At 41.3% G+C, this 14,445-nt stretch overlaps 1 protein-coding gene across 2 annotated transcripts in view; it reads right to left on the minus strand.

Annotated features, from left to right (window-relative positions):
- Positions 1-1,099: 1,099 nt before the first annotated feature.
- DCX (doublecortin) overlaps positions 1,100-14,445 on the minus strand; it is a 108,452-nt gene continuing 95,106 nt past the window's right edge. For both annotated transcript variants that reach the window (XM_059158161.1, XM_059158162.1), the window contains one exon: positions 1,100-9,167. In XM_059158161.1, the coding sequence (XP_059014144.1) occupies positions 9,111-9,167 (57 nt within the window). In that variant the 3' untranslated portion in view covers positions 1,100-9,110. The remainder of the gene's footprint in view (positions 9,168-14,445) is intronic.

Consider the following 14,445-nt stretch of genomic DNA (forward strand, 5'->3'; position numbering starts at 1 on the left):
AATGACAACATCAAAACGATCTTTTAGAAAGAATCTGCTTGTAGTGGAGACCAGGGGAGACTAAGTTGGGAGAAAGCGACACCTTAAAGATCAGTGAGAAAGAGAGTCTGGCCATAGTGATCAGGAAGGTTAACCTGGCCAGTCTGATTGTTTATATATATATATATATATATATATATATAGAGAGAGAGAGAGAGAGAATATGTGTGTGTGTGTATATATATATATGTATACACACACACACACACATATATATATATATATATATATATATATATATATAAATTATGGATTAGGAACACTAAGAATTCCCATCTCCATTTACTTTCTTATTTTTTTTTGTCTCAACCAGTGTAATGGCATGGGGCTAGTTGATGAAATGCCGTGCAGAAGAAAGGAAAATTCCTAACCATCTCAAGGCTTTGCTTCTTTAAACACAGCTCAGGTGGGAGCTTCAGGCTTGGCTCTCACCATAAGACTGTTCATGCTGTTTTCCGAGAACTCAGCCTCCTCTTTCTGTAAACTTTCCTTCCTCCCTTTCAATCAACCTCTTCACAAGCCCAGCGCCTTGCATTCTCACTATTAATAAAGTCTTATCTGAGAACAATATTTAGTCATTTATGTTTGAGGGTGAGTAAGATTTTTAGGTGTCCCTTCTCCCAGGAGCAGCGGCAACCTTAAAGGGATTGGAAATTTGCAGGTAGAGACTGTAGGTAGAAGTATTTGCCAGAACCCACGTGGAGTCTTTTTTCTGCAAACACAGGACTAGAAGCAACCTCCTATTCTGATGATCAAGACTGACCTTGGTCAAAGCATCTTATACATAAAAAGAGGCCGTTTGATTCCCGCTCACTCTGGGAGATTGGGATCTTATATGGTGTAAAAATGTGCTGTGCTCTTAATTATGGCATTTCCATCATATATCGATAATCAGCTTCCCCATCTATATAATTAAGGGATCAGACTGATGAACATCGAAGTTTTCTTCCAGCTCGGACATTTTGGGGTTATATGAGCATTGGTTCAATGTTAAAAAAAAAAAAAAAAAGAAAGAAAGAAAGAAAGAAAGACACTGTCAGCCAAAAATATTGAAATTGAATTTTATTTTTGGAAAATGGCATTACACACATCTTGCAAATGTACACAGAAATGAGAATGAGATGAAGAACAGAGCTCGAGAGCCAAAATGATTGCAAGAGCAGCTCTCCAGCCTCCTGGTATCGAATGCCGTGAAGCTGCAGCATTCACAGTTCACAACACATTACACACATGGGGAACTTCTCTAGACTTTGAAGTCCTCTAACCAAAGAAAGCCCTCATGAAATCATGGAGGGAGGGAGAGGGATATTAACAGGCACAGGAGATGAAAAAGGTCTGCTCCAGCTGGTTTTACATAAGCCTCATCAAACCTACCAGTCCAAGTGGGAACAGCAAACCAAAAAGGAGAGAGTGCTTTCATGGAACAGTACTTTAGAAACACAGTCAGAAAGCAAAGCTGGACATTGCCTGGGCAACCAGGGGCAATGCTTCTCTGTGCATGTCCTCATCTTTTACGGCTACAACTCTTCTACAGGGGCAGCTAAAAAGTCCCTAAGTTATCTATTGTCATTTTCTGTTTTGTTTTTTTTTTTCATTCTTTCTTAATAAGTATGGCTCAGTCAAGCAGAGCCTTGTGAGGTTTCCAAATACCTCAAAACTGCTGCAGGGGTAAAGGAACATCATTGTCCAATGTCTTTCAATTGCACACGATTCTGAGAACTCTTCAACTCCACTATGTAAGCAAACGGTCAAACACATTCTCGAGCTGCCACCGATTTTTTTTTTTTTTCATGCAAAGGGAAGTTGAGTGTTTGATCATAACGTCATTCCTTGAGAAATGGTCACTAGCTGCTGAAGAGAATGTTGAGAAATGCCTTTCCCCCCTTTTTGGCCTGCTTGTTTCTTGCTGACTTGACTTGGCAAAAGACGTCGGCCCCCAAATCAGTTCTTTACAACTATGAGACACCTGGGAGCAGGGGAAGGGAGCGGGCAGGGAAGAGGGACCACAGGGAAGAATATATTCTTTTCAGAGGTTAAAATGAGTTATTTAAGAAACGGGATGTATAATACCATGCATTTACTCTCCAAAGCTAGTCACTAGCAAGCTAACGCCTCTAATACTACAACCACCAATTACAGCTGTTTTTGCTACACTTACTGAGTTCTAACTACAGCAACAGGGCAGAAAGGGTAGGCTGTTTCCATTTTTAACTTTCTCCCTTTGAAAATGGCCATAAAAGCATTTTCTGTACAAGTTTAATGGCACAAAAAGGTGACCCGAACCTTTTTTTATTTTTTTAAAGAACTTACCACACATGAGAAATGCAAACTTCAATCAAAACATGCATTAGTTGTATACAAGTCATAAGGGATCATTGGCTTCAAGCTGCAATATATTGCAGGACCATACATGGGAGACGTTTTGGTATAACTTCTTACTTGTTCAAATCCCTTTAAGAGAAGTTATAAAGAAAAGCCATCAGAAAGGGCATTCCATATGGCATTGCCAAGCCATGACGTCCCCAAGGGCTGTGTACCCTGTGGAATAAATTAGCACCTACAAGCTGACTTCTTGAGGCCCACTGATTACTCTATGTGGACTGCCTGCACAGGGATGCGAACAGCTGGAGTTAAGAATAAACATTTAGGTGAATTTAGTAATAGAAGGACAAATAGATATTAATTGAGTGAATGTTTTGTTCTGTGGTAGGGGTTTGTTCATTACCCTTTCCATTAAATCAACCACAACTGCCTATCAGTTTAGCTAAAACAGTTCAACAGCTGGCAAACCCCAAATATAAGGTTGTTACAGACAATTTAATGTATCAGGGGGTAGAACTTGAACCCAGTTGCTCCACCCGACACCCAACGCCCCCAGCCGGCCAAACCAAATGACAGCAGAGATGACCTATGGTCTCTCATGATATTATATTGCAGCTTTTAAAACTATGAGCAAAGCAAATGAAATCAGTTAATAGTATTTAGCTGATAAGAATCCATGGGTGGACTTTTCTGTTCAGCTGATTATTTCTCTGAGCACACTTCACTGCTCCACAAAATGGCAGACTAAAAAAGAACCACAGAGTGCTCTGTACAGTGCATGGAAGGCAAAGACCCAAAGATACATGAGCTGTAAGGAAACTGCTTATAAAGATCTGCTTTGGGGAAGGGCAACTGAAAATGGAGAACAAAGAGCCAGGATCAGATTGATTTCAACCACCATACTTCTGACTGGACTGGGGTACGATCAGCGCTGGTCAAGTCCAGAAATAACTTCACATCACCAAGGCAAAACTTCAGGGCTAAGAAGAGGTATGTGCCCAATACTTAGACATGGAGGAAGGAAGGAATAAAATGGGAGACAACAAACAAGAGAGGGAATTGCAGAGGACAAGAGATGGGCATTTGTACTCTGAAAGAAGAGAGTGATAAGAGAGTATAAAAATGAGAGCAATTATAATGAACTAGAGAGAGAAAGACAAGACAAAGAAATACACAGGGGAGGTAGACATTGGCAAAAAGACATTGCTTCCTCAGGTTATTATTAACCCAGAAATGAGAAGTTTCCAGGTCCCCACGTGTGCCTTAGTTCACAAGGTGTTTGCTCTGACTTCCACTGTGCCACCTACTCTCCCCACTAGGCTGTCCCTTCTAATCAGGAGCAAGAAGATGCTTTAATTCCCAAGATGAATTCTATATCCCCCCACCCCAAACCCAGGCATCTAAGGTAAGACGAGATTGCATCTGATTCCAGAAGATGTCAAAGTGTAGGCAGTTAGAAGCAGGTTCCAGAGTCTTGTCCTGTGATAGCCAGCGTCACACCACCTGGGCCAAAGTGGGAGGTCTGCATGGATCTTTAATGAGAAACAAGCAGGAAACAATAGCAACACCAAGTGGTTGAATGTCAAGGCCACACTACATCTTTGAGGATGGAGATAAGCTCTGGGAACCAGGATGGGAGAGACAGAGGAAAAAGTCTCTTTTTCCTGAAGAAATAGAAGAATAAAATTGGGAATTCACTTTTAAGAAATGAATGGCCTGTGTTGTCTTGGTCCATAATCACAGCCTTTAGGGCAATCCACTGAATATTAACAGCACTACACTGGGTCTAGGGCACCAAGAGCCAAAGAGTCTGTTGGAGATATCTCTCCCCCGCCAGAAGGTAGGCATGGGGAATCAATGCAGTATTCTTGCTCCACGTGGCCACACAGATAAGGAAGAGGAAACACCATATGGAATCACTGAATGTTCCATTGGACAATACTACATAAGAGGTTTCCTTCCTAGGGCAATGGCAGAAGTGTGACAGCTCTCTTGCTACGTAAGAGGTCTCAGATCACTTCTGGCATATCAATGTCTGGGACTTCATTCTCTCTGGATTCCAGGTCCCAAAACATAGGACCCTTGATGTCCCCTCATTTCATATGAGCTTCAAAATACTTACAGTTTACTGATGAAACCAGCCTAGGCCTAAGAGCCAAATCCCTGGATGCCATAAGGACAATGCATGATTGTGGCCTGGCCTTGGAGATTCAAGTGGCCCTTTGCGGCCAAGGAGAGGTTCCAAAGACCTGCTTCAAAAAATTAATCTCCAATGCCTTTTAGTCTCCATAGTGACTTGGGTAGCAAAAGAGGTCATTCAAACCCCACTGTCCTGGGGCAGCTATCCAGAGATGTATGTTGGCAAAGATGTTTTGGAGGTAGGCTGATCTCTGAAAACACTCTCATCAGTGTGCTAGAGCTCCTCTGAGGTACATGGGCATGCTTATTCCCTTGTCCCAGGGAGATGTGTTTTTTTAAAAAAAGAAAAGCTACTTAGAACCATATCTGAGGGGGATTGAGGACATGTCCTGCCATTATTAAAGGGACTAAAGAAGTAGATGTCATTTTGTCCAAGGCAAGCACTGCATTGCTGCTCTAAGACTTGGGCTGGTTGATTCAAAGAAGGATCAAGGGGGCTCAGACCCCTTATATTTTCCTTCTTCTTAGAACTATACATACACTTTAAGGTTCCTTGGATCCTTCCAATTGGGGAGGAGAAACAGGAAGAAGAGAGAACTTCCTGAGAAGCAGGGTAAGCCCAGAAGGAAGTCTCTTGGACCTGAACTAATGAATAACCCTTCAATCCCAGAAGGAGACTTACTAGGAGCCAAACCATGGGTTCAGACCTTGTTGCCCTGGTTTCTGCCATGGAAGGCCACAGGAGCAAGCAGCACACACAAGAAGGTGAGTATGGCATGTAGAGCACAGAGCTTGCTTTTTAGTGCAAACGCTAGGAGCCAATGTTTACCACCAGCTGAGGTGAATTTTAGTTATGAAGCCCCTTGCTTATATCTGGAAATTATCCCCATTGGGGCAGGATGGGTATGGGAGCATTGTGGATGAGAACCACCACAGCAAGACCAGGTTATTCTCTCTAGCTAGCCTCTCTCCCATATTTTAAAAGAAATCATTGCCAGTGAGTGGCAGCCACAGTCATTCAAAAAATACTGAAAAGCCATCTCGGAAATTTATGGGGAACAAAGCTATGGTTCTATTTCTTCCTTCCTTTCCCTGCTCTAGGGACAGGAATCATTTCCCTCAGCCTCTGAAGACCCAGCCAATAGGAGACGTGATGAGGTGAGCTGACAGGGAAAAATCAGCCTTCCCCCATTTCAGCTGGACAGGGCAGGAGCTCAGAGAGCCAAGGGCTCCTCAAGGTGGGACAGTGATTCTCTGTGTTGGGTGGACAAGGTCAGGCACCTCATTGTTCCTGTGGGTCCTCAATGCCTCCTCCTCCTTTGGGGACATCTGCAGTCCATGTGGATGGGAACCATGTGAACACAGGGAGAAAGAGCCGTATGAGATTGCTGTGTGGATTCCCCACTGAGCTCAGGGCAGCAGCATATGGCTCCAAGATGCAACATGACCCTGGGAAAGAATTCTCAGGAGTCTCATGGAAGGCAATACAGTTCAGTGGGAAAAGGCCCTGGAATAAGAGCCAATAGATGTGGGTTCTAATCCCAGCTCTGCCCCTAGCCAGCTGTGTGACCTTGGGGAAATTACCTCTGCATCTCGTTCCTGGCCTGAAAAGGAGGAATTTGGAGTAGGTCATGTGATCCTAAGGTTCCTTCCAGCTAGAAAGCTCTATGATTCAATCTAGGCTAATACTAAAGTCCTTAAGGACACAAAGCAGTCATGCTAATGGCTATCCTTTCCAAAACAGTGAAGAGAAAAGGAAATTTTCTCTCAATTTACCCCTAGTTAACACTACTTAAGAAGTTGTTCAGCCCAGCCCCATATATACATTTTCCCCTTCTTTGTCCCTATTTCTATTTCTGTAAGGGAGAAAAATCAGGAGGTAGGAACAAGCAACAGATGGATTGTGTGTGTGTGTGCATGCGTGCGCGTGGGCATGCACGTGCGTAAAAGAGGAAGGGAGGATAGGGGAGTGGTGGTAGATGTTTGCTGAATGACTTGATATTTGCTGAGTGTGCAGAAGGTAATACAATGGGACTTTAGTGGTAAAACCGGATTGGGCAAAATCTGGCATGAATGACAAGGGTGAAGGCGCACAGTTATGATTTTTTCTTCTGCTTTGAAAATAGGCTAATTTAAAATGCCATCGTTAAAGGCTTAGATTTTGGAACAAGACCAAGCCCCCTGAAGTGGCAGTACAGACATGTTCTCTTATAATTGATTAAAAGAAAGATGGAAAATCTACTTTTATGATTGAAGACTGTTGGATCAAAGGTCACTCTCAGGAGAATGTGTCCATTTAGTACACCTGCCACCAGCGAGGAAATGCTCAAGAAGGTAGCACAGGGCCCAGGATAGGAGAGAATCTAAACTCCTCTGGTCTTGCTCCTCACCAGCCTGTCCGTTAGTGGCCTCAGCCTCCGTCTCATCTTAAATGGAAGGAACTGGGCTAAATGAGATCCGGAGAGAGTGGAATCTTTGGGGGTCTGGCCTGAAGATTAAAAATAGACCTGCTACTCTCTCTACACTGCCCCCTCCCCCCTCCTCACCATCCCAAGTACCAGTTTTTCCCAATTAACTACAAATTGTTCTGGGAGGCACTAAGGAAAAACCTTGAGCTTCCAGAAGAAAGTAGGGAGTAAAGAAAATGGTCTCTGTCATGGTTTCCAAGAGGCCTACACATAAAGGAGAGAGACAAAGAAATATTCTCATGATTTGGGGTTCTTTGGAGACCCATTGAACCAGGAATCAGTATTATTATCATCAGGACTTTTCTTGAGCCAAAGATATTTCTTGTAGCTAAGGTCCTCTGAAGCTTGTCTAGAGGTATCTGAGCTACCCCTTACGCCACCAAGTTCCCTTCCACATCAGCAATGCCACCAAGTTGCCACGGATCTGGGGTATCCTGCAGTATCTCCCAGTTCTGAAGCCACTGAGGGTATACACACACATACGCACACACCTCCCAAGCTCATTCCAGTTCAAGAGGAGGAACAACTGCAACTCTTGGACAACTCTTGAACAACCAACAGCTTGGCTTTGAGTGCTGCCCCTCACACACTATCCGAACATTTACAAAGAAATAAGGGGGAAAAAAAACTTCTTATCTGCTAAAAGCAAACACAGAACTGGCATGCATGGCTTTCCCTTAAATTTAGTCATCTTTGCCATTATGGGCTATGGTTACAGACAAAAAGCAGTGTTATGAACCGGTACCTCAAAGACTGAGAGCTATTTCGAATGATCAGTCCTTAGTAAAGAGAAATCCTTTCTAGCGTGAAAGACAAGTGAAAGGTCTCTGTGTCTTCAGTATGAAATATCAGGATCGCAGATAAAAAAGACTTGCTGAAAATATGCCGTAACATTTCCCTTAAAATATAATTAGAATGTCTGGTCCACGTTGAAATTATTAATGTAAGCATAACTGTTATAAAGTTATCAAAAGACTGATTCTATTGAATTGGCCTCTGCTACTCATTTTTTTTTTCCTCCCGGAGGTTTCTGTTTGGCAGTGACAGCATGATTTCTAAACTATGTTATTCTTCTGCATTTTTTTTTTTTTGGTAAATTTTCTGTATGTGTTTTTTAGACAAAAGAAAAATCACCAGTTTATAAAAAAGGAGCCTGAAGAGTTTGCTCCCGAAGTACAGACACGAAGTTTTATAAAAAGGATATTGGTTTTCTTGCTATAAAAAGCGACCAAAAGGTGTCAGACCTGAAAACAAATTCTCACAGTGTTTTCAGTGTTGGCTGTTTACAAGGCATTCAATAGAACAGAGACAGATGGATACCATACAGTTTGTGTAATAACTCGCTATGTTAGACAGCCTCCTAGAGGAATCGGGCATACGAAGTCCCTCACCGCCAACCCTTAATTGCTTATTGATTCCAAATTGCCCCACTGGAGAGCTCGACAAGAAATTTGCTGTGCTTTAGAAATGCTACCGAAACGACGACAGCGTTTCTCAATTCTGCCTAGTCTCATTTTCACTTGCCCTGCACCGGGGTCCTAAGCATCTGCTGTCAGAATTACAAATTGCTGGTGTTTCTCCCCCTTGACAGCCAGAACTGGTGCTAGACGACAAACTGGGGGCTCCGTCGGGAGGGAAGAGCAAGGCTGGGGAGCTGCCTTGCCGCCCTCCCAGGATCTTCCAGCATTCTTGAGATCAGGAGACAAGGGGCACTTGTGTTTGTCACTCTTGGATTTGCCAATGAGTTTCTTTCCCACATACGCATTTTAAGGGCTATGTATGTAAACAACCCTCTACAGAAGGAAGACTGTCCTGTATGGGCAAAGTGAGATGGGGGAGAAATAACGCAGGCGCCTAAGTTTTCAATAGAAAGGTCATGGACTAGCACATTTTGCATCCCCGGAAAGTCACCCCGAAGAATGGTTAATCGATCTATCTCTTATAATTGGTAACTGTGGATCAGTGGCCCAGAGGAGAAATCACAGGAACATAAACCCAACATATTACAGTGTGTTTTTAAAAGTAAAACAATGAAAAATTAAAATTTGAAAGCACCAATAGCCCTGTTGGACCCTTGAGCAGAAGTACCCTATTGTAACGGTGAGTTTGGATTTGTACTCTGGACTCCGAGCATTCTCTTCTTCACATGGAATCACCAAGTGAGTCCGAGTCATCCAAGGACAGAGGCAGGTACAGATCCTGTAAGAAGATAAGAGGTAAAGTTAACTCCTTTTCTTGACATACTGGGCTCTGAAATGGGCAACATCAGATGACTGGGTTGTTTTAATTAGTATTTTATCTAATTCTTATTTTGAACTAGTGACAGATTCAGAGGAAGCTGAAGTATCAGGAGGAATATTTGTGATGATGTACCCTTCACTCAACTTCCCCCAGTGGTAACATCTTGCCATTTTCCATGCACTTGTGTTGCACAAATGTGTGCATAGTTCTATGCAATTTTACCATGTGTGTATTCGTGTGCCCATCACCACAGCTGAGATACAGACCTGTACCCTCATCAGTGGGCTCCCTTACACTGCCCCAGTCAGAGCTATAAAACCCTGTGTCCCACATCTAAACCCCCCATGGCAACCAATGATCTGTTTCCCATCTCTACAGTTTTGTCATACCAAGACTATTATATAAATGGAACCATACGGTATGTAACCTTTCAGGACTGGCCTTTCCCATTTAGCATAATTCTCTAGGGATTCATGCAAGCTGTTGCACATGTCAGCAGGTTCACTCCTTTAGATTGCTGACAGCATTCCATGGTGCCATTATGCCACAGTTTGGTTAACTATTCACCCATTGAAGGGCATTGCGGGCTATTACAACTTAAGCTTGCTCTAAAAATTCTTATACGGGTTTTTGTATTAACATAAGTTTACGTTTCTCTGGGATAAATGCTCAAGAGTACTACTGCTGAGTCGTACGGCCATTGCACATTAAGTTTGTAAAGACTGCAGTATTGTTTTCCAGAGTGGGGGTACTCTTTACTTTTTCATCAGACAAGTATTAGGGATCCAGTTTGTCTACATCTTCGCCAGTATTTGGTGTTTTCTCTCCTTTTTATTTATCTAATTTTGGGGGTTTTAAGTGGTATCTCATTACGGTTTTAATTTGAATTTTCCTGGTGGTTACTGGTATTGAACAACTTCTCATATTGTCTGTTTATTTGCTTATTTCTCAGAGTATGAGCAGGGGATGGGACAGGGAGAAGGAGAGAATCTCAAGCAGACTCCACGCTGAGGAGGGAGCATGACAAGGAGCTCGATCTCACCATCCCAAGACCCGACCTGAGCTAAAATCAAGAGTCAGACACTTAACCAGCTGGGTCACCCAGGCACCCCTCTTCAGATCTTTTGTTCATTTTCTAACTTGTTTTTTTTTTCTTTTTTTCTTTCTTACTGTTGAGTTTTAAGATGTTTTTATCTTTTATGTATGTCTTTGGCTAGCTATGTGGCTTACAACTATTTTCTCCCATTCTGTTGCTTGTCTTTCCATACCTTTTGCGTGGTCTTTGACAAAGCAAAAGTTTTTAATTTTGATGAGGTCCAGTTTATTATTCTTTTTACTTTATAGATGATAGTTTTGTTGTCAAACCTGAGAACTCTCTGCTTAGCCAAAGATCACAAGATCTTCTCCTAGGTTTCCTTTTTACCTCTTTTACACTTATATCTATTGTCCATTTTTAAGTTAATTTCTTTTTTTCTTTTTAGAGTTAATTTCTGCATAAGACATGAGGTTTAAGTTAGGGGTCATTTTTTTGTTCTATGAATATTCAATGTTCCAGCACCACTTATTGAAAAGGCTATCTTTCCTCTTTTGATTGAATCTGTGCCCTTGTCAAAAATCAGTTGTGAATATATATGTCAGTTCATCTCAGGCTCCCAGAGAACTGCCAGGTCCTGAACAAATGCTTAACCGAGAAAATGTACCCCATCTGCCTACTTGCACCAGGAATTACAGTCCATGGCTCCAGTACTGCCCAAGACTTGTCTGCATCTTGAGGTGAAGGAGCAGGAGGAGGAGATGGAAAGAGGACATGGCATTGGTTTTTCCAATGTAGTGTTGGAGATACTTGTGATTCTTCTTGGACATACTTCACCCATAATCTAAATCAGCAATTTTCAAATCTCTGTCTCTGTCTCTCTCTTAATATCTCTCTCTCTTCTTCTTCTTCTAAGTCCTCTAGTTAAATGAGATTTTGTTCGGGAGCCCAATACATAAAATAAATACAAGTGTAGCTGTTGTAGTTGATTCAGACATTGGGGGGGCAGAATCTCACCCATCTCCAAATGAAGCAGTTTGAAAACCACTGTTATCATTTGCATTATCAGCAAGATACTAAAGGGAACCAAAACATTTAGGGTCAACTCTGGATATTCAAGAGATCCTTCTTGATGTTTTAAAAAAGATTTTTTTTTTTTTTTTTTTTTTTTTTTTTTGCTTAGAAGGAAGGGGTAAGAAAAAAGAAAATTTTTAGGCAACTTCAATGGAAAGAGGAACAAAGTATATTCAGAAACCTGAGCTTTTAGTCCTGGAATTAGTACTACTATGACTTTGAACAAGTCTTTGAACCTTGGTGTCTTCATCAAGAAAATTCAGTATTGGAAAGGCGATATGTAAAGTCTCTCACCTCTTTGACTGTTATTTAGGACCCTCAAGGGACTACAATCATTAAAAAACAAAAGAAAGGCAAGTATAGCAATAGACTCACTTCTCACCAACCCGGCTTCCCTTCATGGTAAATCAGGGGCTTACAAACTTTTTTGTAAAAGGCTAGATAATAAATATTTTGTGCTTTCTTTGCTGGTCACATATGGTCTCTGTCATGCAGTCTTGTTTGTTTGCACTTTGTTTTACAACTCTTTAAAGATATTAAAAAACATTTCTTTTTTCATATTGGGGGGCCATCCCCAAACAACGAGGTCATAGGCAGTATTTGGCACCCTTGTTCTAAACTACCAAACACAATCTCTTATAAAACTGATAAACAGGAAGTAGAAGGCTGAGGAAACAATAGAAGTTTAACAAAAATTTGTAAAATCGAACTCGGGCAAAGTGGTATACAATCTGGTCACATCTCTGAAGGGATTTTGCCTCTCTTGTACTTGAATAAAGTGAAAATTGAATGTAGTCAAAAGTATCTTCGAGCTCTAGACTTCCAGAATGGCAAAGAAAGACTCTTTGAAAATCTGCTCCAACAGTGACACTGGAAAAATTGTTAAAACCAACATTTTCAGAACTCTGGAAATTAACAAAAAGTTTTCAGTAATCCGAAGAGTGTTTATTCAAGAAAAATGGCTGAATATAAGAATACCAAAATTTGTAGTGCTTTAGCTTATTCTCTTTCCCTTCTCCCTCTCCCCAACTTCAAGGTAGCCTTGAAAGCCAACAGCCTCCCAATTCCAGTATCTGGAAAACAGCAAACTAGTAGTGAGATGGTGCAGAATGAATTAAGAGCCCCCCCCCCCCCCGCCCACAAAAATAAAGCCCCATTCACAGAGAATTGTCACTATTTGGCCTGTTTGGTAGTCCTTGGAAACTCCCATTCATACACTCTTTATTTGACCTAATGCAGAGCACACTCACTGTGAGCCGCCTTTTCAGATGTTTAAAATCACAGCTGCCTAAAGAAGAGGAAACTGTTAGGGCAAATGAAGCTGCTCCAAACATTAAAAGGAAAAGCTAGAGAATTAGTGTCCATAGGAGAGTTTGAAAAGTTCCAACATATTCGCATGCTCCCAGGAATCTCTGTGACATGGCACATTTTCAAAACTGGGTGTATTCTGAGAAAAGACCTAAGACGGTCCTAATCTCTCATCTCTGGTTGGCCTTGAGGCCCTGCACAAGCAGCAAACGAAGGCTAAGGCAAAATTATAAACTGCCTGAAAGAGCATTGAAATCATGCCCCAACACACACACACACACACACACACACACACACACAGCATCTAAGCCAAGGCAGGGAGCCTTATTGGATCAAGGCATTTAAGGAAATCTAGTAAAATTTTCTTTCAAGAATGAAGGAGGAAACAAGACATTCTCAGATAAACAAAGACAGGGCATTCATTGCTAGCAGACATATCCAAGAAATACTAAAGAGAAGCTTTCAGGGGGGAAATGAAAGGACAATGGACAGTAATTCAAATCCACATAAAGAAAGAACACTTGGTAAAGGTAAATACAGAGGTAAATACAAAAGACACAAGTTTATTTTTGTAACTCTTCTCTTCTATTATCCAGTTCAAAAGACAACTGCGTGGAATGGTAATTATATATGGGTGCTGATGGACTTATTATGCATAAAGAGGTAATTTGTATGTTAATAGGAGCCCAAAAGGAGGGGAAGGGAGGAGGGTCAAGTCCATACTATGGTAACTATTTTTATATTCAATTGAAATTAAGTTGATATTATTTCAAAATAGATTGCACTAAGATGTCAATCGTACTCTCCAGGGTAGCCACAAACATAACTCAAAATTAGTTAAAAAAAACAAACAAACAAGGAGATTAAAATTGTACATTAGAAAAAACATCTAACACAAAAAAGAGCAAAAATTGAAGAATAAGGGAACCAAAAAACATAAGACATGTAGAAAATAACAAAATGGCAGATGTAATTTCTACCTTATCAGTAATTACATTAAACATAAATAGAATAAGCAACCAAATTAAAAGGTAGAGGTTAGCAGAATGAATTTTTAAAACAAAAAGCAAACAAACAAACAAACAAAAACCATGATCTAGCTCTCTGCTGCCTGAAAGAGACATAATTCAAAGACACACATAGGTTGAACACAAAAGGATGGAAAAAGACTTATCATACAAATAGTAATCAAAAGAGAGCTGGACAGGCTATACTAATAACAGGGGGAGAAAAAGCTGAACAACTCAAGAGAGCAGGCCAAATAAATTCCCAAGCTGCCCCATTCATTTGGGAAGGTACCAGTGGAAGGTGCTGGGGCAGGTCAAAATTCTCAGAAGGACGGATAAGGGCAGAAATGCATAGGACAAAGACACAACAAGAAGCAATGTAGTATGGGAGACCTATATCCCAGGCCTATCCTGGCTATTTAACTTCCCCTTACAGGGTCTTTGCTTCTCTATCTGTAAGTTGGGGAAGATGCAGACTAGAAGATCTTTCAGTTTCCTTCTGGTTCTAAAATTCTCTAGGTCAGATCATTGCATTTTGTTTTTTATTAGTTAGACCAAAGCAAGAGAAATGAGCTAGACACTGCCAAGTTCATGAACTCCTTGGGAATTTTAAGGGTCTTTTCATTATGGAGGCCACTTTGAGTCCTACCACACGGAACCCTGGGTTTCAGCATTCACCCTTGCTCTTGATTATTCATGTAACAGAACCTTCATTGTGGTTGGTTGGCTGGTGGAAATAATTATAGGAGAAGATTATTTCAGACTTATATTTCAGAGGAAGGCCTAGGGTTAGAATCAGAAGGAAACTGCTCTT

This window comes from Mustela lutreola, chromosome X (genome assembly GCF_030435805.1).
Source record: "Mustela lutreola isolate mMusLut2 chromosome X, mMusLut2.pri, whole genome shotgun sequence".
Classification (NCBI taxonomy): domain Eukaryota; kingdom Metazoa; phylum Chordata; class Mammalia; order Carnivora; family Mustelidae; genus Mustela; species Mustela lutreola.